This window comes from Macaca fascicularis, chromosome 19 (assembly GCF_037993035.2).
Source record: "Macaca fascicularis isolate 582-1 chromosome 19, T2T-MFA8v1.1".
Taxonomy (NCBI): Eukaryota; Metazoa; Chordata; class Mammalia; order Primates; family Cercopithecidae; genus Macaca; species Macaca fascicularis.
The window spans coordinates 65,249,227-65,271,337 of record NC_088393.1 but is presented as its reverse complement, the minus strand read 5'-3'; the positions used below and the strand labels follow the sequence as shown (position 1 = coordinate 65,271,337).

Here is a 22,111-nt window from a genome sequence, read left to right as displayed (position 1 = left end):
AGGTGATGAGAGAGTAGGGGAGCCCAAGGATTTACGTTCCTCCTTCACCCCATGCTCATTTGTGCTCTTTCCTTCCTCAAGGACGCAACATTGATGTACAGGCACAACAATAGGAGGCAAACCCATAAGCCAACTCCCCCTCAATTTCTCTCCTTCATCCATTTCTGCTCCATGTTCCTTTCACAGTTACTACAGGACTGAATGAAGGGGGACGAACACAGAAATGAAAACAAAGGCAAAATAAATCTGTTTTAAAGAAGGGGTCAGAGGGCTCCTTTCTTCTAGTTAACAAAGGCCCTGAGCTTCCACAGCCCTTCATATTTATTGGGTAGAAAGAGCAGGGAGGAGGAGCTAATGATTGGTCAGCTGCTTGATTGATCACAGGTTCACATTATTGCAAACAGGCTTCAAATGTGCCTAATCACAAGAAACATTTGTGCCTGGGGTGTGACTGCCCTCAGCATTCCTTCTTGGCAGCAGACGCAGTTTGTCAGTTTGTCAACAACCTACTTTAATGAGAACACTTTGCTGTTTACTCCAGTGGTATACTGAGTTGATCACAACACTCATTCTTTCGGCCTCCAACATCTCCCCCTTTCTGTGTTTGAATTAATTGAATAAGATCTGTCCCTGTGTTATGGAGATTGATGCCAGTGTGACTCCAGTCGGTCCTCATGCCATCTTCGCATTCAGATTCAGCTGGCTCATGGCTTCCATTGGGAGAACCAGGCCCATGGTTGGAATCCCAGTCTCCCCTCCATGGTCACACACACCTTGAGGGTATCCACATGGTTTGTCCATCTCCTTTAAAAACACAAGCATACCCTCATCTCCACGTTAGTAAATCTACCGAAAACTTTCCACTGATAATGAGAGACAGGCTCTTTCTGATTAACAGACGGCATAGAGAAAGCAAATCAAGGATTAATAGAAGGCACAGAGAAAACAAATTGAGGTTTATCCTTCTCGTGCAATAGTATAGAAAAAAAAAATCCCCAAGGTCTACCACCATGAGAGGCCAGTCTCTTAGAATGGCTGCCGGTGATGGCAGACCCTGCTATAATGCACACATTGGTTTAATCTGTGCATTAATAGCTCTCAAATCATGTAGCAATCGCCATTTACCTGACTGTTTTGGAATCACAAATACTGGTGAATTTCAAGGGCTGACTCTTCCATATTTCCTGCTTCCGATTGCTCTTCTACTAACTGATGGAGTTGAATCAGTTTCTCCTGTGATAGAGGATATTGAACCACCCATATAGGTTTGTCAGTCAGCCGCTCTAACAGCAAAGCAGTGTGTGGAAGAGAAATACCAATGACCCCCATCAGAAATCCTGACAACTTAGCCCTTTTTCATTTCTTTCTCCAGTTATTGATATAGGATCAGGGTTTCCTTGTATGGACATTCCTAAGCCTTTTCTGCTCTGATATCTCCCCCCCCTTTTTTATTTTTAACATTTTAAATCCTGGTTTGTCAATAGTTTCATTTGTAAGTCTGATATCCCATGCTGTAAGTAAATCTCCACCCCATAGATTAACATATTTGCAATGTAAGGTTGAAAAGTACATGACCAGTCTGAGACAGGGTAAAGTCTCAGCACTGTTTTGAACACTTTGAGCTGTTCCTACTCCTTCTAGGGATGTAGAAGTTAATTGCAGAGGCCAGGACAGGGGTCAATTGTTCTTAGATATTAATGACACATTAGCTCCCATAGCCATAAGCTGATAAAACTTCTTTCCTTTAATTTACACTGTACAGGTGGGTCTATAGATGCTATAGGTTCTGATAGATAAATTTGCCATGTAGTTGTACTTCCAAATCCTTGATTCCCTCATTTCTCCCTTCGTGGAGAAGGGTTCAATTTCCAGGTAACAAGCAACAGTTGAGCAATATAGTCTTCTGGTTCAAAAACCCAAAGATCTTGCAACATCACCACTACCAGAATTTCTCCTCATTATCTGAATCAGCAACTTCTAGGACTACAGCAATACCCTGTAAGTTAAGATGAGTTTTGCCCAAAATTAATCCCATATATCCTGTTGGCAAAGGTCCACAAATACCAGTGGGAATCTTGGTGGGTTTGTCTCCTCCAACTAATGTAACCTGTTCTCTGACTGGGAGGTCTAATCCTGCACTTCCAGGTGTTCCCGCTGCTGAGGGAGTGGTACAGGCAAGTTTTCGTCCTCCCTCTCCTTTTCACCAACCTTGATAGGAGTTGTGGGTGGGGCAAAAGACTCTCAAATTTTGAAATTCAGAACATAACAAATTCCAAACAAAACAGAAAAAACAAATTCTGCCCCATGTTACCTTGATTCAAAAATTTCCCATTCTCTGTACCTCTTTAGGATGCTGACTAGTACCTCTTTAGGGCACTGGCCTTATATTCACTGCCGGCAGACTCATCTCGGAGTTTCTCATTTGTCTGATCAGTTTCACTTCTTCAGCTCTAGCAGACTTTCATTGTTTATGGTCCCTGTAGGTCCCTGTTAGTCCCTGTGAGTCCCTGCAAGTCCCTTGAAGTCCCTTTTCTTCCCTATTCATCTCTATTCATCCCTACTTGTCCCTGCAGGTCTCTTCAGGTCCCTGTTTGGGCGCCACTTGCGATGGTTACTATGGGACTGAATGAAGGGGGATGAACAAGAAATGAAAACATAAGACAAAATAATCTGTTTTAAAGAAGGGGTCAGGGGATCCTTGCTTCTTGTGAGTAATGGCCCTGAGTTTCCACAGCCCTTCATATTTATTGGGTAGAAAGAGCAGGGAGGAGAAGCTAACGATTGGTCATCTGCTTGATTGATCACAGGTTCATATTATTGTGAACAGGCTTCAGATGTGCCTAATCACAAGAAACACTTGTGCCTGGGACGTGACTGCCCTCACCATTCCTTCGGGGTGGCAGATGCAGTTTGTCAGTTTGCAAACCACCTGCTTTCATGAGAACAGTTTGCTGTTTACTCATACAGCCTCCAGTGGTATACTGAGTTAATCACAATCCTCATTCTTTCAGCCTCCAACATGTTCCCACTGCTCTTCCATTTCCAAATATAAAGCCAATTCCTCACAGGTGGGTAAAATGCTAGACTGTTGTTTACAACACACAACTATTGATTTTAAAAGTCAAACCTTTATTATGTGTGGTCCCACTACATCCATTCCCATTGAATCTAGTCCTCGTGTCAATCTAATTTCCCTACTTCTTTTCCTGCCCCTTCCATCTGTGGGCTGAATAATCAATTTCAACACAGCCTTGGAGTGACTCATGAGGACAAGAGAAAATGAAGCCTTCCCTCCTTCTTGGAGCTTTCTGGAACTGGGTGTTCAGAACTAATTGACTCTGAAAAGGATGGGAGTCAATATTGGGATTGAGAACGTGGTAGAATTGAGAGAGACACAAGTTCTTTACCCCTTCCATGGCAACTATGGCATTAATTATTTCAGTTAGACCATTATGTGGCATGTGGAAGGGAGGGGAGGAGGAGAGTGAGGAGAGCTGAATCCATGACAGAGTGGGACAATGTGTAGATAATCTCCTCCTTCTGAAACAAAGCACAGGAATAAATGTTTCACTTCCTTCAGAACATCTATTAGAAGAACAGATTCTGGATTATTCATCTAATAGATTATGAGTCAGTCGGCCGGGCGCGGTGGCTCAAGCCTGTAATCCCAGCACTTTGGGAGGCCGAGGCGGGTGGATCACGAGGTCAGGAGATCGAGACCATCCTGGCTAACATGGTGAAACCCCGTCTCTACTAAAAATACAAAAAACTAGCTGGGCGTGGTGGCGGGCGCCTGTAGTCCCAGCTACTCGGAGGCTGAGGCAGGAGAATGGCGTGAACCTGGGAGGCGGAGCTTGCAGTGAGCAGAGATCGCGCCACTGCACTCCAGCCTGGGTGACACAGAGCGAGACTCCGTCTAAAAAAAAAAAAAAAAAAAAAAAAAAAGATTATGAGTCAGTCATGAAAATTAGCTGGCCATCATGACATGAACCTTTGTGAATGAACCTAACAAACATATTACAGAATCTAGTCACACAGTACAAAACATATAGAAAATTCAGAATCTGGCAATAAGAAAGAGTATGTCATTTAGGAAAATATATGTATGTGGTAAAACTACAAAGACATTAATAGAATGATTATCAAAATGATTAACAAAAATGTCATGTAAATGTTAGCTTGACGGGGTGAGTCAGGCATGTGAGGCAATGTGAAAAGAGAAGATGCCTAGGAAAGTATGCTTTTTATCCAGGCGTGGTGGCAGTCATCTGTAATCCAGCTACTTGGGAGGCTTAGGAAGGAGCATCGCTTGAACCTGGGAGGCAGAGGTTGCAGTGAGCTGAGATCACACCACTGCACTCTAGCCTGGGTGACAAAGTGAGACTCTGTCTCAAAAAATAAATAAAAAAAAGAAAGAAACGATGTTTTATCACTACTGGTTCTGTTTTACAGATGTGGTTTTAATTTAAAAAAACTATATATCATACGAACATTATAGTGAATTGTGTGATGGTTTTGAAATAAAGAGTATATGTAGACAATTTAGTATTATTACAGGAAGAGACAACCAACTAAAACACAGTCGTGTGTAGAATTGCAAATAACATGATTAGTGAGGACACAGTAGACTATTTAATCATTTGGTTTAGGTAAAATCATTATCTACATAAAAAATTCACTTATAGCTCTTTGAACGCACAAAACAAATCCCATGAAGCTATTTTGTTGTTGTTGTTAAAAGCAACATATGCTGGGTTATATGTTTTCTCTCTATCTTCTGAAATCCATTTTTATTTCCAACCTTTAGGAATATTTACATGTCTATAAGGAGTGGGAACATCAAAGTTTGGGTCCAAGACTCTACCTTTGGCTATATCTCCTTCAGGACTGGCAAGCACATTCCTCTGTGTTTGGGAAGCCTAACCTACCCAAGATGGCATGAAAAGCAGATGTGCCTCAGGGTCTAATCACAAGTCAACCCTCAACACATGAGCAGCTGCAGGGAATGAGGGAAGGCTGAGGACTGTAACCAACTAAACAAATTTTGATGATATCTCCTGCCATCCCCAAGTTTAGAGCTTAATAGAAGGAGTCACGACCCAGCAGCTCTGGAAACTTTGGACTTCCGTGGAGATGGCCACCTGGTCCTTAGACACTTGAAGTCTGGTTGCCTCAGCTAGAGAGTGAAGACTAACTTCCCATCTGAACTATCCTTATAAGGAAAAGTAGGGAGGAAGATGAGGCCACAGGAAGGGAAAATATAACCGTGTCCTCAAGGAGGAAGAAGCCTAATATTTCAGAAGAGCAGTTCTGCTCCATAGCAGGTAAGCAGTCCTATGTCCTCTTATTGCCCAAACACAGTCTTATGTTCAAAGGTACTATCCTAGCAGATGTGATGATTACAAACTCATGTGAAGCTCCAGTGGAACCAAGGAGCCAGGATCACCAACTACTCAAGAGTACAGCTATTCCTAACCACTATAGTAATCTACTCTTCCACAGATACCGCATCTTTGAGACTTATCTGGATGTCCTTGCTCTGCTGAACACTGACTCACCAAAAAGTGACTGAAAATATGAAACTTTTCCTCAGCACATACCACCCAAATACACTATTCTCTCCTCCCAGGTCAAGCCTTGAAAATATTGGTCTGGTTTTGTAGAATTTGCTAAGTCCATATTCTACTTGGGAACTGAACCTAGAATGGTAAAAAAAACCAACCAAACAAACAAACATAAATAACAAATGCCAGGAGTTGTTCTAAGTAGTGGTGAAAATAATAGGGGAAATGAAGGGGAGAATGTGAGGGAAATGGCAGTTGTATTGAGGACAGAGTTGGAAATGTTTAAGCTGAAGGCTGAGGACAGTGCCCATTCAGATGAGCTGGATATGGGTGGCTTTCTTGAAGGTGATAATTGAGTTGACTACCCCCCAAAAAATGAGAAGGAGGCAGCTATGAAAGAACAAAGTTTAAAATATTCGGGTAAAAGGTGGAGAAAGTGTCAAAGAGATGCAATGGGAGAAAACTTGGTGAATTGCAGTAACAGGAAGGAGGAGACGGTGGCTGAGCCAGGGCATGCGGAAAGCAGCGATGTGAGAAACTGGACATGATTGTGCATTCAGTGGTCAGTTTGCAGCTCTTTCCTCCTCCCTCATGCCACTTTGGGGTTAATTCGTTCTCCTACTCCTGGCCCCAGGATCATGGATGTGATTTCTGTCTCCTTGGAGTTTTAGGAATACACATTTCCAGAGTTATGTACGTGGAATCCAACACCATGTAGCTTTTTCAGTCTGGCCTCATTCACTTAGTGTAATGCATTTGCGATTCACCCTTGTTTTGTGTAGCAATGCCTTATTTCTATTTATTTATTTATTTATTTATTTTTGAGAAAGAGTTTCGCTCTTTTTGCCCAGGCTAGAGTGCAGTGGCCCTATCTCAGCTCACTGCAACCTCTGCCTCCTGGGTTCAAGCGATTCTCCTGCCTCAGTCTACCAGGTAGCTGGGATTATAGGCATGGGTTACCATGCCTGGCTAATTTTGTATTTTTAGTAGAGACAGGGTTTCTCCACGTTAGGCACTCCACGTTGGTCAGGCTAGTGTCAAACAACCGACCTCAGGTGATCCACCCACCTCGGCCTCCCAGCGTGCCGGAATTACAGGTGTGAGCCACCAACTGTTTCTTAATCTGTATCTAAGTCAAAGTTTGGAACTATTTAGTTACTAGGATCTTCAGTCTACAAAAGAGGGATGATTCTGTCAGTATTTTTTGTAAGCAACTGGAAGAATAATCTGGTCACATTCTAAAATATTATGTAATATTTAAGATTTTGAACTGTAAAAATGATCTTTTCTTAGATGTCTACTTGTAGCATAGAGTGGAAATAAGTTTTCTTTTTACAAGTAAAATGTTTATTAGAGCATTATTCTAAAAATTATTATATTTTTATATTTTTAATCTAAAAATATTTATTTTTGTTTTCACTTATTTTTATTTTTTGAGATGGAGTCTCACTCTGTCACCCAGGCTGGAGTGCAATGGCGCGACCTTGGCTCATGCAACTCCCGCCTCCCAGGTTCAGGTGATTCTCCTGCCTCAGCCTCCTAAGTAGCTGCGATTACAGGGGCGTGCCACCACGCCCGGCTAATTTTTGTATTTTTAGTAGAGAAGGGGTTTCACCATGTTAATCAGGCTGGTCTCAAACTCCTGACCTCAGGTGATCCTCCTGCCTCAGCATACTAAAGTGCTGGGATTATAGGTGTGAGCCACCATGCCTGGCCTAAACTTTTTAATCAATTACTAATCATTTTTATTTATCTTGTAACATAAACCATTAAGTTATACGAATAAGCAAAGTCTTAGTTATGGTTAGAAATCTCTTATTCTACCATCCATGATGGCTCACGGCTGTAATCCCAACACTTTGGGAGGCCAAGGTGGATGGATCACCTGAAGTCAGGAGGTCAGGACCAGCCTGGCCAACATGGTGAAACCCCTCTCTACTAAAAATACAAAAAATTAGCCAGGTGTGGTGGTGGATGCTTGTATTCCCAGCTACTTGGGAGGATGAGGTAGGAGAATCGCCTGAACCCAGGAGGTGGAGGTTGCAGAGAGCCAAGATAGGGCCACTGCACTCCAGACTGGGCAACAAGAGCAAAACTCCTTCTCAAAAATAAAAAAATAAAATAAAAAATAAATCTCTTGCTCCATTAAAATATTTTGTGGTACTGTGAGAAAATGCAAAATTATTTTTACCATTTGTATCATTCTGAAATAAAATTTAATTCTGACAAAATATGATTTTAAAACATGTAAATATGGTACTCATGAATTTTTTTCGGTGTTGGGAGTCTCCTCCTGACTGGGTTGTTTCCATTCTCTCTAGTGTTTTTCCTACATAAATGCAAATAAATAGAAGAAAGATTCTTTAGAAATATATAAAACTCCTGTTCCTCATTAATCTTTTACTTCACCAGTTTTAGCTCTCATTGATGATTTTCTATCTCTATCTATTTTAATTGACACCTTACTATAAAGTATAACTTTTTATTTCCTACTTCATTCATTCATTCATTTGTGTCTGTGGACTCATGGATTATTTTTTTCTCTTTAAACAGATTTAATGAAGTGTAATTTACAAACAATAAAATTTGCCAATTTCAAATGTACAGTTCAGTGAATACTGGTCAATATATACAGTTGACCCTTGAACAATGTGGGGATTAGGGATGCTGTGTATAATGAGCTTTAAAGGTTCTTATGACTCCATGATCTTCAGGCCAAATTAGAGGGTGTTTAGGATCAAGTAGACCATTGGTGTTGATCTCATGGGGTTCTGGCTGGCCAGGGGCATTGTCCAACGTCAAAAGAACTTTAAAGGCAGTTCCTTACTGTCAACGGACTTCCTGACTTCAGGGACAAAGCATTAATGGGAACAACCCAGAAAAAAAGGGTTCTCATTGTCCAGGTCTTCTTGCTGTACAACCAAAAGACTGACAGCTTGTGCAAGGGTTTGGGGTTAGCAGTTTTATAGATAAGGGCAGTCCTTATCATAAAACCAACTACATTTGAACAAAACACTAGAGTTAGCCTATCCCTTTCTGTTTTAAATCTTGGTATGTGCTTCTCTTACTTACTAATAAATGTCCTTTGTGGCAGTTTTTCCCAAAATAGGGCACGTTATTTGCATTAAAAGCCCGTTTAGGCCAGGCATGGTGGCTCATGCCTGTAATCCCAGCACTCTGGGAGACTGAGGTGGGTGGATCACGAGGTCAGGGGTTCAAGACCAGCTTGGCCAAGATGGTGAAACCCCGTCTCTAATAAAAACACAAAAATTAGCCAGGCATGGTGGCGAGCGCTTGTAATCCCAGCTACTCGGGAGGCTGAGGCAGAAAATTGTTTGAATCTGGGAGTCGGGAGTTGCAGTGAGCCAAGATCGCGCCACTGCACTCCAGGCTGGGCAACAGAGTGAGGCGCCATCACAAAAATAAGTAAATAAATAGCTAGCTAGCTAGCTGGGCATGGTGGTGGGTGCCTGTAATCCCAGATACTTTCAGAGGCTGAGGCAGGAGAATCGCTTGAAGCCCAGAGACGGAGGTTGCAGTGAGCCAAGATTGCACCTTTACACTCCAGCTTGGGAGACAAGAGCAAAACTCTTGTCTCAAAAAAACAAAAACAAAAACAAAAAACAATAAACTAACAAACAAAAAAATCAAAACACCTGTTCAGGTTGATATAATTTCTTGTCAGTGATTCTCTTAATAGCACCTGAGACATTGTTGACTGCCTCTTGGTTGGCAGAAGTTGCTTCTTCTACTATCTTGACTTCTTTTTTTTCTTTTTCTTTTTTTTCCTGAGATGGACTCTCGCTTTGTCGCCCAGGCTGGAATACAATGGCGCAACTTGCCTCACTGCAACCTCCGCTTCCCAGGTCCAAGCCATTCTCCTGCCTCAGCCTCCTGAGTAGCTGGAATTACAGGCATGCGCCACCAAGCATGGCTAATTTTTGTATTTTTAGTAGAGAGGGGGTTTCACCATGTTAGTCAGGCTGGTCTCACACTCCTGATCTTGTGATCCGCCCGCCTTAGCCTCCCAAAGTGCTGGGATTACAGGCTTGAGCCACCACACCCAGCCTTGATCCTGACATTTTTAAAGCCAAACATCTTTCTAAAATTATCAAACTATCCCTTGCTGGCATTAAATTCTCCAGCTTTAGATCTTTCACCTTCCTTTTGCTTTCAGTTGTCATATAATGACTGTTTCCATTATCAAGTCTCTCTGTATGCCTTTCCCATGGCAATTCTGCACCCACATGAAAGCTGCATTTTCAAATAAGATAAAAATATATTTTGCAGAAAGTGCAAGATTTTCATGCCTGCGGGCATAGCCACAGCAATGTCTTTATTTCCTTTTTTGTTTGTTTGTTTTTAACAATGATTCTTATACTGGATTAATTTATCTTGAAATGGTGGGCAACTACAGCTGCAAACCTCAATCTATAGTACATATGTACAGTCTATTTGTACATACAGTGCAAAACAATTCAGCTGTTTCTTGTAATGTCATGACTTTTCCCTGCTTCTTGGAAGCACTTCCAGCATCACTATTGGCACTTCATATAGGCCTCACAGTGTTATTTAAAGTTTACAATATTGCACTAAATACTATGAAAAATATATTAGAACCTTGAGAGATCACTTTTTACTGCAATATGTGATTTACTGGAGTGATGAACTGCTCACGTGGAGATGATTAACACCACAAGTTTCTTTAAGTGAATACTCACAACACTGTGAGCAACAGGAGATGGCTACAAAATCGATCTCCTGGGCTCAGGTGATATTCCCACTTCAGCCCCCTGAATAGCTGGAACCACAGGTGGGTGGCACCATACCCAGCTAATTTTTCTTTTTTCTTTTTCTTTTTTTTTTTTTTTTTTTTTGTGGAGATGGGTCCTCACTATATTTCCCAGGCTGGTCTCAAATTTCTGAGACCCGTGCACCCTCCAAAAGTGCTGGGGTTACAGGTGTGAACCACCACACTCAGCCTCTACAGAAAAATTTAAAAATTTGCCAGTGTGGTGGCACGTGCTTGTGGTCTCAGCTGTTGGGGAGGCCGAGGCAAGAGGATCACTTGAGCCCAGGAATTTCTGTCTGCAGCAATCTATGATCATGTCACTGCCCTCCAGCCGGGGTGACAGAGGGAGACGCTATTAAAACACACACACACACACACACATGCACGATTATGACTTACTACTGTATCTTTACATTTGTTTACATTTCTCTGGGATCACCATGTACAGTCTGTGTTTGTGTGACTATTGACTAATTTTAACCTTTTATAACAGATTTATATATATTTTATGGTAGTAAATGATAAAATAGAAGCTACATATATTTTATGTTATGCATTCTTGGTATACCTATTTCAACGAATTCTGTTTTTTTGAAATTGTCTCAAATATTCAAGAATATATATCCAATATATTTATTGAAAAAAATTCACATATAATTGGACCTGTGCATTTCAAACCTGTGTTATTTAAGGGTCAGCTGTACTGTCATGAAACCACCAACAGTCATGATAGAAAAAATTGCCATTGCCTGATATTATTTTCCTGTACTCTTTCAGTCAGAACCTTCCCCCTCAGACCCCAGGCTCAATAACCAGTGATCTGCATTCTTTTACTCTAGTTTTGCAGCTTCTTCATTTCATATAAATGGAATGATACTGGATGTCAACTTTTGTGTCTGGCTTCTTCCACTTAGCTCAGGGCTTTTCAGATTTATCTATGCTGTTTTTGCTTGTATTCATAGTTTATTCTTTTATCTTGTTGAATGGTATTTTATGTTAAGGATATGCCATAATTGATTATTCATTCTTCTGTTCATGGACATTTTAGTTTGTGCGTGTGTGTGTGTTTTAAAAACAAATTCTGGTGTTTGGGTTTTATAAATAAAACTGCTGAGCATGCAAGTGTATTTCTAGGACATATGTTTTTGTTCTCTTGGGGATATCCCTATAGGTAAGATTCCTAAGCTATATGGTAAGGTTATGCTACCTTTAAAGCTGCTACACTGTTTTCTGAAGTTGTTTTACTACTTTTGCAACTTTGTTGAAGAGATTGACAATAGATTGTTGTGTGAGTGTATTTCTGGGTTCTCTATTCTCTTCTGTTCATTTCTATGTCCGTCCTTTAGCTAATACTGTACCCTCTCAATTACTGTACCTTTATATGTCTTGAAGTCATAAAGATTTTCAGACTTATTCTTATTTATAAAATTGTTTTGGCAATTAGTCTAGGCCTTTTGTATTTCCATGTAACTTTTTAGAATACATTTGTAAATTTGTATTTAAAAGATTAGGTTTTCATCGGGATTGTCTCAACCTATAGAACAGTTAAAGGAAAACTGACAACTTAGAAGTATCAAGGCTCAGATTCAGGAACTTCTTGTGTCATTTATTTATGCCTTCTTTAATGTCTCTCAGGAATATTTTAAAGTTCTTGAACATATTTTGTTAAATTTATTTCTAAATATTTCATATTTTTATGCTATTGCGAAGTACTTTTTTTTCAGTTGCCAAGCATGTATTTGCTAGCTATATACCAACTTACTATAGAGACACCTACTTTTTATACACTGGCCTTTTTATCTTAGGACCTTGCTAAACTCAATTATTAGATCTAGTAGCTGTTTAGTAGATAATTTAGAATTTCCAACATTATCAGGTCATATATAAATAAAGACAGTTTGGGTTCTGCCTTTACAATAGATTTTTTTTTTTAATGGGAAGTGATGAATGTTGACATATTTACGTTATTCCTAATGTTGGGGAACATCAGCTTATCAAATATTTGATCACATATATATCAAATGTGCTGTTAGCTGTTTGTTTTTCATAGATGTGCTGTATCAGGTGGAAGAAATAACCATCTTGTTCTAGTTTGCTGCGTGTATCATAACCTAGTTTTGAATTTTGTAAAATGCTTTTATTACATTTTGAGATTTTCATTTTACTCTGTTAACATAGATTAAGAAAGAGTTTGAATTGTTTGACCAAATTTGTATTCTTGATAAACCTCACTAGGTTATGATTTACTATTGTTTGTATATGGCTGGATTCAATTTGCTAAATGTCTTTTTGTTTTGTTTTAGCACGAGTGCAAGTTTATTTTAAAAGCCTTTAGAACAGGAAAGAAAGGCAAGTATGCTTGGAAGAGACCCAAAGGGGTGATTTGATGGACAAGTGCCTCAATTTGCTAAAACTTTCTTAAGGCTCCGTGTCTTCATGTGGTTATTGGTTTATAGTTTTGTCTAATGTCATTGCGTGCTTTAGTGTCCTGTTAATGCTAACTTTCATGTAGTCCAGAATTGTTTGAACCTTTGTCTTTTTGGAAGAGTTTGTATACAATTGGTATTACTTCTTCATTTAATATTTCATAAAACTTCTTACATATTCTAGGGATGACCCTCAGCTGATGCCATCAAGAAAAACGAATCTCAGTCCTACAACCACAAAGAACTTAAATATGCTAACAGCTGAAATAAGCAAGAAACAGATTCTCCCTGAGACTTTAGAAAGGAACACAATCATGCCAACACTTTGATTTTAACCCAGTGAGACCTCTGTTATATTTATAATATATTTGTGTTGTTTAAACCATAAGTTTGTGGTGATTTGTCGGGATAGCAATAGAAAGCTAATACATCAACATTATTCTGTAAGCATTTCTTTATTTTCCAATGCAGTATTTCCTCAAATCATGTTGTACCTTTTCTGCCACAACTTGAAAACAGCCTCTTCTCTAAGGAGTTCTGGTTCTTTTTATTAAAAAATTATATAAACCAGTAACTGGGTACTAAATATGCTCAAGCTACTGGAATGCCATGGCTTGCTAGGCTGTCTCAGTAAAGACAGGGAATATGTACACATTTATCTATACTTCAAATTCTTTATATGTAGTTAAACCTACAAATATTTCAGAAGTTGGGTATTTAAAAAGATTCTTAAGACTACAGTAGCATACTCACATAAAGCTTTTATTTATAGGCAAATATGTGGTATAGTAAGAATACAACACCAAATGCACAATGAATAAAATAACAAATGGATAAAATGGGCTTCATAAAATTAAGACAATCTGCTCTAGGGAAGATACTGTTAAGAACTGAAAACAAGGCCAAGCATGGTGGCTCATGCCTGTAATCCCAGCACTTTGGGAGGCTGAGGCAGGATGATCACTTGAGGCCAGGAGTTAGAGACTAGTCTGTGCAACATTGCACGACCTCATCTCTAAATTTTAAAAAAGAAAACAAAAGCCACGGACCGTGAGAAAACATTGGCAATGCTGATATCAAATAAGGGATTTGTCTCCAGAAATATTAAAAACTTGTAACCAACCAAATGTTTTAAAAAACAGGTAAAAAATACCAACAGACATTTTACTAACGAAGATATATGACTGACAAGTAAGCACATTAAAAAAAATGCTCAAAACTGAGTCACTGGAAAAATAACTACAATGAAATACTAGTGCACACTTAGTAAAATGGCTAAAATGAATGGCCTATGACTTCTATATATATAAATTGTCAGTAATGTGAAGAAATGGAAAATCTAATATATTCCAGGAGGGAATATGAAATGCTAACCATTTAGAACACAATTTGGCAAGCTTTTAAAATTTCAAACATTTGGATCCACTTACAGAATAACTGAGTGAGGAACTTTGCAGTCCTGTTATACAGCCAAAAGGGTGAAAATTATAAAAATGCAATTCAGTCTCTGGAAATGGTCACAAGGGTGTACGGCAAATAAATATTTATTAAAGATCTAACATTCATAAGAACAGCAAAAGTCAGTCACATCTGAACCAAGACCACTCCTTTCCTCCCCCAACTCCAAACTCAGCGAGATTAAAACTCCATTCGACTGCTGCAGCCAAGAATACAGGGCTCCCTCTCTCCGGAGCTCCAAGGCAGAGGGCTATCTTCTCAGGAAGGACAATCTGTCAGGAATTCTCATCCTGCCTCCAGTGTGCATATTTAGATGAATGATGTTCAATTGCCAGCTCCCTCATAAAGGCCATCCTCAGAGTTTCTGTTTTAAGTGAGGTCATATTGATTCAGAGACAGTATATAATCCGCCACCCTAAGGCCTTTCTCCACCCTAAGGCCTTTCTCCTCTCTCTAAACTTTCTGGTGTTGAATAGGGTTAGGCCTTTGGCTGAAGCCCTTTTCTATACTCACTACATTGTCCGCTTTGCGAACTGTCCAGTGTTGAATGAGATTGTAGGTGTGACTAAGGGATTTCCATCTGTTATCTTCAGGACTTTTTTCCACTGTGAACTTTCTGGTGTTGAATGAGGTTGAAACGCTGGCTAAAGGATTTCACACAATCATTGCATTTCTCCAGTGTGGATCCTTCGATGTTTAAAAAGACTGGAGTTGTGGCGAAACAATTTCCCACATTCCCTGCACTCATAAGGCCTTGCTCCAGTGTGAACTCTCTGATGTTTAATGAGGCTGGAATTCTCTCTAAACGATCTCCCACATTCATCGCACTTAAAAGGCTTTTCTCCAATGTGAACTTTTCGATGTTGCATGAGGGTTGAGCTTTGGCTAAAAAATTTCCCACATTCCCTGCACTCATAAGGCTTTGCTCCAGTGTGAACCCTCTGATGTCTAACAAGGGTGGAATTCTCTCTAAAAAATCTCCCACACTCATTGCACTTAAAAGGTTTTTCTCCAGTGTGAACTTTTCGATGTTGCATAAGGCTTGAGCTTTGGCTAAAAAATTTTCCACATTCGCTGCACTCATAAGGCCTTTCTCCAGTGTGAACACGCCAATGTTTGATAAGGTTGGACTTGTGGCTATAGAATTTTCCACATTCACTGCACTTATAAGGTCTTTCTCCAGTGTGAACTCTCTGATGTTTCATGAGGCTGGAGTTGAAACTAAACAATTTTCCACATTCACTGCACTCATAAGGCCTTACTCCAGTGTGGATTTTGTGATGCTGAACAAGTGTGGAATTATGCCTGAAAGCTTTTCCACATTCACTGCATGTAAAAGGCTTTTCTCCAGTGTGAACTCTCTGGTGTTCAATGAGATGAGCATTACGGCTAAAGGATTTTCCACAGTCACTACACCCATAAGGCCTTTCTCCAGTGTGAACTATTTGGTGTATAAAAAGGTTGGACATATCTCTAAATAACTTCCCACATTCACTGCATTCATAAGGCTTTTTCCCAGTGTGTAGTCTCTGGTGCTGAACAAGTAAATAGTTCTGACCAAAGACTTTCCCACATTCACTGCATTTGAAATGCCTTTTTCCAGCATGAAAGGCCTCCCTACTTTTGGAGCTCCTATGTGACTTCTCTCCCGTGTGAGTCACCCGGTGCTTGAGAATAACTGAGCTGGTCGGGAGGTCCTTCCCAACTTCTCTGCTTTGCAAGGACTTCTCTGATACTTGAACCTTGCAACTCCTCAAAACTGGGACCCTGCCCTCTTGTCTTTTTAAGGATTTCTCTCCACAGTGCTGCTTCTGGTGTTGCTGAACGTTTGAACTGCACAGTCCTACAGAAGCACTCTGCTCAGGAGCCTCCTCGGCCTCGGCTCCATGCCAACAACCTGAAAGAAGAGAAATGTTGATGAAGTAAACGTAGTCTTTGGTGTGAAGAGGCAGCAGTCTCACAAATGTGTCTGACATACCCAGTAATTATTACCTGGGGCTGCTGGCAGAAATGAGGGGGGCCAGTTCTCGGCAGGGAAGGGCCTGCTATGCAGTGCTGAACCTGGTCAGCTCAAGGATTTGGGGAGGCCTCATGAGCACCAAGGATGCAAGGATTGGGTATAGCACAGGGAGGAGAGGCAGAGTCCCCAACACAATCCTCTGCAAAAGGCTTTCCACAGGACTTTGGCTGCTGGAGGCACAGGAACATGGCACAGAAGGTTATGTCCAGGTCCAGAGAAAATCAGCTGCAACCAAATAGCTGGTGCTCAAGGACTATGCAAGGATAAGTGCCCACCTCGCCACACATTCAGTGAAAGCCACTGCTGAAAGGTGCTGCTGAGGCTTGGGTGAAACATAGAGGACAGAGAGGTGGGGAATGGCCCTGGGTCAAATATCAGAATAGAAATAAATGGGTGACTGAGGAAGAAAAGATAGAAATCAGCAACGACCCCTTGCCTTAGTATCAAAATATCTGTGCCTACTGGTATGATATGAACCCATCCCCGAGTTCATACCTCCCTGAGCTCCACCCATCAAGTACCTCTCGGTATGGCTGAAGTCACAACTTCCGAGGCAGGCATGAAGGGCTCCTTCCATGACTCCAGCTGGGTTATATCATGGGTCTTGGAAGATGCAAGTCCTAAGGAAAACAACAGGTGAGTGGCAGCACTGAGCCAGAATGACCTATCCCATCATGGACCACAGGAAAGAAAACAACATAGTACAGAAAGAACCTTGGAGGAGGGTCTTACAGGAACAACCCAGTCAAACAGCAATCACATTGGTGACTCAAATGCTGGCACAGACAGACACCCAGGTATGTTGGCTAGAGGAGGCAGGCAGAATGTAGCAGAATAGAATTACCACAGATCTGCACAGTGTCACCAGGCCACAGAGAGGCCACCAGGGTTAAGACCCATCAAGCTGACTGAAAGACTCGTGACCCCCAAACCCTTTCCTACACAGCTCTGGGGCAGCTCGGGGAGAGAAGATGGTAGTATACGCAGCCCAGGCTGACTACAGTAGCTACTTCAAGATCCTGGAGAAGGAATGAGTGCCCACAATTCAGCTTTGGGAAGAACAGACCTGTCACTAGGAAAAGGAGGAAGAGCCAAGTCCAGCCCAGGATGCTGGGGTGGGCTGTGAGAAACTTACCCAGAGAGGCCAGAAGTGAAAAGTTCTCCAGCATCACATTGCGGCAGAGGAGCCTCTGAGCCTCATCAAGCAATCTCCATTCCTCCTGGGAGAAGTAGACAGCTACGTCCTCAAAGGTCACATAGCCCTGCTAAGATGGAGAGAGTTGAGTTTATCTGTGGCCTCCTTACTGGGGAATTTAGGCATCCCCCTAAACATCCACCCCTGCTCACCCTCTTCCTCAATCCCCATCTCAAAGGAGAGACCCTGCCCCAGAACCACTGATGCCCCCTCTCTCCTCGTGTTCCCACTGAGCAAGCACAGGCAGGTAAGCAGATATAGTGCATTTCAGCTCTGGGTATGGTATGCAGAGTCCTACTCTTCTCTAGCCACACAACTCACCTTGGATCCCCCAGATTGTGTTTCCCAAATACAATTAAATTTGTGTCAGTGTTCTCCCTGAAGCCCCCAATACAAGGTCCTAGGGACATCTGTTTACACTCACTAGAATGTGCACATACTCTGTACCACATTCAGTGCCTCCGACACCACCTTATGTGCCTCCCCTAGTGTCACCATATTTTAGTCTACACATGGCATCCAGAGGGCACTTACCAAATGCAATCAGAACTCCATGCCATCCCAGTCCTCCAAGGGCACTAACTGCCAGGGGCAGCCCTCAGTCCCTCTTTGAAGGCCTCCCTACCTGGCTCTTTTTCTTGCTTTATCTTCAGCTACTTGGAATTGCACGCATATCTGGACACCTCAGCTCGGCTCCTTATTCAACCACTTCAGGTCTGCCTTATACCTGCTGATACTTCCGCCAGACATAATGGAGATCTAAGGTTGCCTAAGCATTCCCAGTTCAACCTTACCTACAGGTATTTTCTAATGTTGATCACTAAACCTTCTAAACCTCCTGTCATTGGTTGCCAGAAATGAGAACCTCTCCATATAATATATAACCTGGGCTGGGCATGGTGGCTCACGCTTATAATCCCTGCACTTTGGGAGGCTGAGGCAGGCGGATCACCTGAGGTCGAGAGTTTGAGACCAGCCTAACCAATGTGGAGAAACCTGTCTCTACCAAAAATACAAAATTAGCCTGTGTGGCGATGCATGCCTGTAATCCCAGCTACTCAGGAGGCTCAGACAGAAGAATGGCCTGAACCCGGAAGCCAGAGGTTGCAGTGAGCCGAGATCGTGCCTTTGCACTCCAGCCTGGGCAACAAGAGCAAAACTCTGTCTCAAAAGAAAATAATAATAATAATATGGTCTGGACTCAGGGCCCTAACTTTGTGTGTCTATCTTCCAGGGAACTCAATTGGAAGGATAGGGAGAATAGCAAGCCTCAAGACACCATAATTCTGAAGACCATGTAGGTAGGAGTTGAGCAGGGTGAGGACCTGAGACATCCTCCACTTACCTCCTCATGGTATGTAAATAACTCTGCAGTCACAAGAACCTATGGAAAATCAAGGCAATGAGAACCAGATAGTGATGTTGTCAAAGGATCATCCAAGCCCCCTCATCTAGCCTGGAGTCAGGTGTGCCTGAGTATCTACAATCCGGGCTTTGGTTCTTAGTGATGCCTCTTACCTGTTGTGTGCCCTTGCAAAAATGATCAACCTCCCTGTGCCTTGGTGTTGCCATCTGCAACATGGCAATAATAATGGTATTCACTCGGCCGGGCGCGGTGGCTCAAGCCTGTAATCCCAGCACTTTGGGAGGCCGAGACGGGTGGATCACGAGGTCAGGAGATCGAGACTATCCTGGCTAACACGGTGAAACCCCGTCTCTACTAAAAAATACAAAAAAAAACTAGCCGGGCGAGGTGGCGGGCGCCTGTAGTCCCAGCTACTCGGGAGGCTGAGGCAGGAGAATGGCGTGAACCCGGGAGGCGGAGCTTGCAGTGAGCTGAGATCCGGCCACTGCACTCCAGCCTGGGCGACAGAGCGAGACTCCATCTCAAAAAAAAAAAAAAAAAAAAAAAAAAAAAGGTATTCACTCAATAGGACTATTGTTTGTATCAAACTCATTCTCATGTGTCTAGGACTAAGTATCAACTCCTACTGTACACATAATTAATGCTTCTGTAAACATTTTCAGTGCAGCCGGGCGCGGTGGCTCAAGCCTGTAATCCCAGCACTTTGGGAGGCCGAGACGGGCGGATCACTAGGTCAGGAGATCGAGACCATCCTGGCGAACACGGTGAAACCCCGTCTCTACTAAAAAATACAAAAAACTAGCCGGGCGAGGCGGCGGGCGCCTGTGGTCCCAGCTACTCGGGAGGCTGAGGCAGGAGAATGGCGTAAACCCGGGGGGCGGAGCTTGCAGTGAGCTGAGATCCGGCCACTGCACTCCAGCCCGGGCGACAGAGCCAGACTCCGTCTCAAAAAAAAAAAAAAAAAAAAACAACAACAACAACAAAAAAAAAAACATTTTCAGTGCAAATAAACTGGTAGGTTTTGAAAATATGGGTTTCTGGCTAGGCGCAGTGGCTCAAGCCTGTAATCCCAACACTTTGGGAGGTCGAGGTGGGTGTATCACCTAAGATCAGGAGTTTGAGACCAGCCTGGCTAACATGGCGAAACCTCATCTCTACTAAAAACATAAAAATTAGCTGGGTGTGGTGGTGCATGCCTGTAATCCCAGTACTCAGGAGGCAGAGGCAGGGGAATCTCTTGAACCTGGCAGGCAGAGGTTGCAGTGAGCAGAGACTGCACCATTGCAGTTTAGCCTGGGCAACAAAAGCGAAACTCTGTCTCAAAAAAAAAAGAAAAGAAAAGAAAATACGGGTTTCTTAAACTTACTTTTAAATTAAGAATGTGATACTTAGGGTGTTATAATCAAATACTTTCCAGTATATTAAGTTTACAATCAATTATGAAGTGCTTATATCAGTTTAACTTAATAAATCCGTGTGGTTTTATTTGCCCGTGTGTATATGAACTATGATCAATTAGTGCTTAAATAAGTACGTACCTCATAAATTCACAAATTAATAAACTGGGACCTGGGTCTGAGAAACCTGAGCGGACACCATTCCTTTTGGCAACCTGGCTGCCTGCTATATACTCCCCTGAAGGCAATCCTGCTGAGAGCCCTTCTACTGGAGCAGTTGATCATCCCTCCTGTGCTGATGGCTAGGGAAACTTAGGCACCAAAGGGGCTGCTCCACCAGCCTGGCTGACCTTTCCTTTTCTCCACATGGACTGGACATGAGGAACTGCTGAGCCTAGAGTGGCAAACCTATATACTACCCAACACTGCAGTCTCCATCCAGTCCTGGGTCTTCATACTCTATAACCCTCCATTCCTGCAGACATCAGACAGAACCACTTCAGACCGCAAAACTCCATGCTATAGAGGCAGCCCCGTCCTACAGGGCCATCTCTCCCTTCTCTCACCTTAGGGCCCATCTGAAAGGAAACCTTAAGATTCTCCCTCCTAAATAGGAGTCCCAAGCCTTACCCTAGTCCAGGCCTCTACCCACCACCTCTTGGATATCTCCAGCCCAGATCCCTCCCCAAACCTCCAGATGTGAGTGAGCAAGCTGCCCATGTGGACACGACACCTCCATTCTGGGTCATCTCAGGATCACCATGCCCAAAACCTACTCCCTGCACAGCCTTCCCCATCTCCATCCTTCCTTATATTCAGGAACAAACAAACAAAAATGCAATTAGAAATCCAGAATGGCTCTTCATTCCCTACTTTCGTTCACAGTCACATGTGATGCAGCAGGAATTCCTGTCTGTTCAGTTTTTGAAATCCATCCAAGATCTGATCACTTCCCCTCCTCTATGGCCCAGTCCTAGTAGATTCTCCACCAGTCTACTGAATTTACCTACTCACAGGTCTGTCCTCACCCGCCTCACCCCCACCCCACTGTGTTTTGCCTTGAGGGGACTTTGGCAAACTTTGAGATACAGATCGTGTCACTCTTCTGTCTCTAGCCCTCCGCGGCCACTGTGGTGCCCTCAGGATGAAGGGGCAGCTGCTCGGGCTGTCGCGCCACACGCGACTGGTCCCTTCCCAAGCTGCCTACTACAGACACCCGGAGGCCTCAGGTTCGGGACTCGCTGAGCGCGCCTTACATCTTTGCGAGCCGGACCCCTTGCCCTCCATTCCCACCCCATCACACTGCGTGTCAGAAACGGGACCCCGCCCACGAACGCCCCACAGTTCTGCACCCGGGGACCTGAGCAAGCGACCCTCACAGGGCTTTAGGATTCCAGGGAGGCCGGGAGGACGCGGCGCTCACCTGAGTCGGGTCCCTCAGCGCGGCCGCCGCCATCCGAGCCTGTGGGTAGAGCGGGTAGGGCGACCCTGGGCGCCGCCACCGAGCCTCAGACCAGCCTCTGAGCGGCGAGAACAGAGCACGTCGCCACGGCCCCTTCCGGCGCTGGTCGCCTCAACCCACCACCAGCTTTCCGCGGGCTCAGTTCACCTGAGAGTCGCGAACCTGAACCCAAAGAGAGACGCCGGAAATCCCGCCCATTGTGCGTCGCACGCTCGAGCAGGCCTCTTTTTATTGGCCAAGGATCTCCGCCTCCCGGCGTGGCGCCTTTTGGACAATGTAGTTCCCATGGCTCCAAACTTGGAGGAAGTAGGCATAAATTCGGAGATGGAGATTGGAGATGACAGATAATGATGGAGATGGAGATGATGATGGAGATGGAGATGATGATGGAGATGGAGGTAACGGAATAGGAGATGGAGGAGAAATTAGGG

General features: G+C 43.0%; 1 protein-coding gene across 11 annotated transcripts in view; it reads right to left on the bottom strand.

The window, feature by feature from the left end:
* Positions 1–13,523: 13,523 nt before the first annotated feature.
* Positions 13,524–22,111, bottom strand: part of LOC102138110 (uncharacterized) — a 35,247-nt gene continuing 26,659 nt past the window's right edge. The window contains exons 1-5 of one of the 11 annotated variants that reach the window (XM_074024939.1): positions 21,642–21,872; positions 18,801–18,839; positions 17,396–17,525; positions 16,756–16,880; positions 13,524–16,137 (exon numbers count right to left, since the gene is read on the bottom strand). In XM_074024939.1, coding sequence (XP_073881040.1) covers positions 14,903–16,137; positions 16,756–16,837 — 1,317 coding nt within the window. In that variant the 5' untranslated portion in view covers positions 16,838–16,880; positions 17,396–17,525; positions 18,801–18,839; positions 21,642–21,872 and the 3' untranslated portion in view covers positions 13,524–14,902. Of the gene's footprint in view, positions 16,138–16,755; positions 16,881–17,395; positions 17,526–18,800; positions 18,840–21,641; positions 21,873–22,111 lie in introns of those variants that run through there. The other 10 variants (XM_005590512.5, XM_074024941.1, XM_065535054.2 and 7 more) reach the window with 10 other exon arrangements.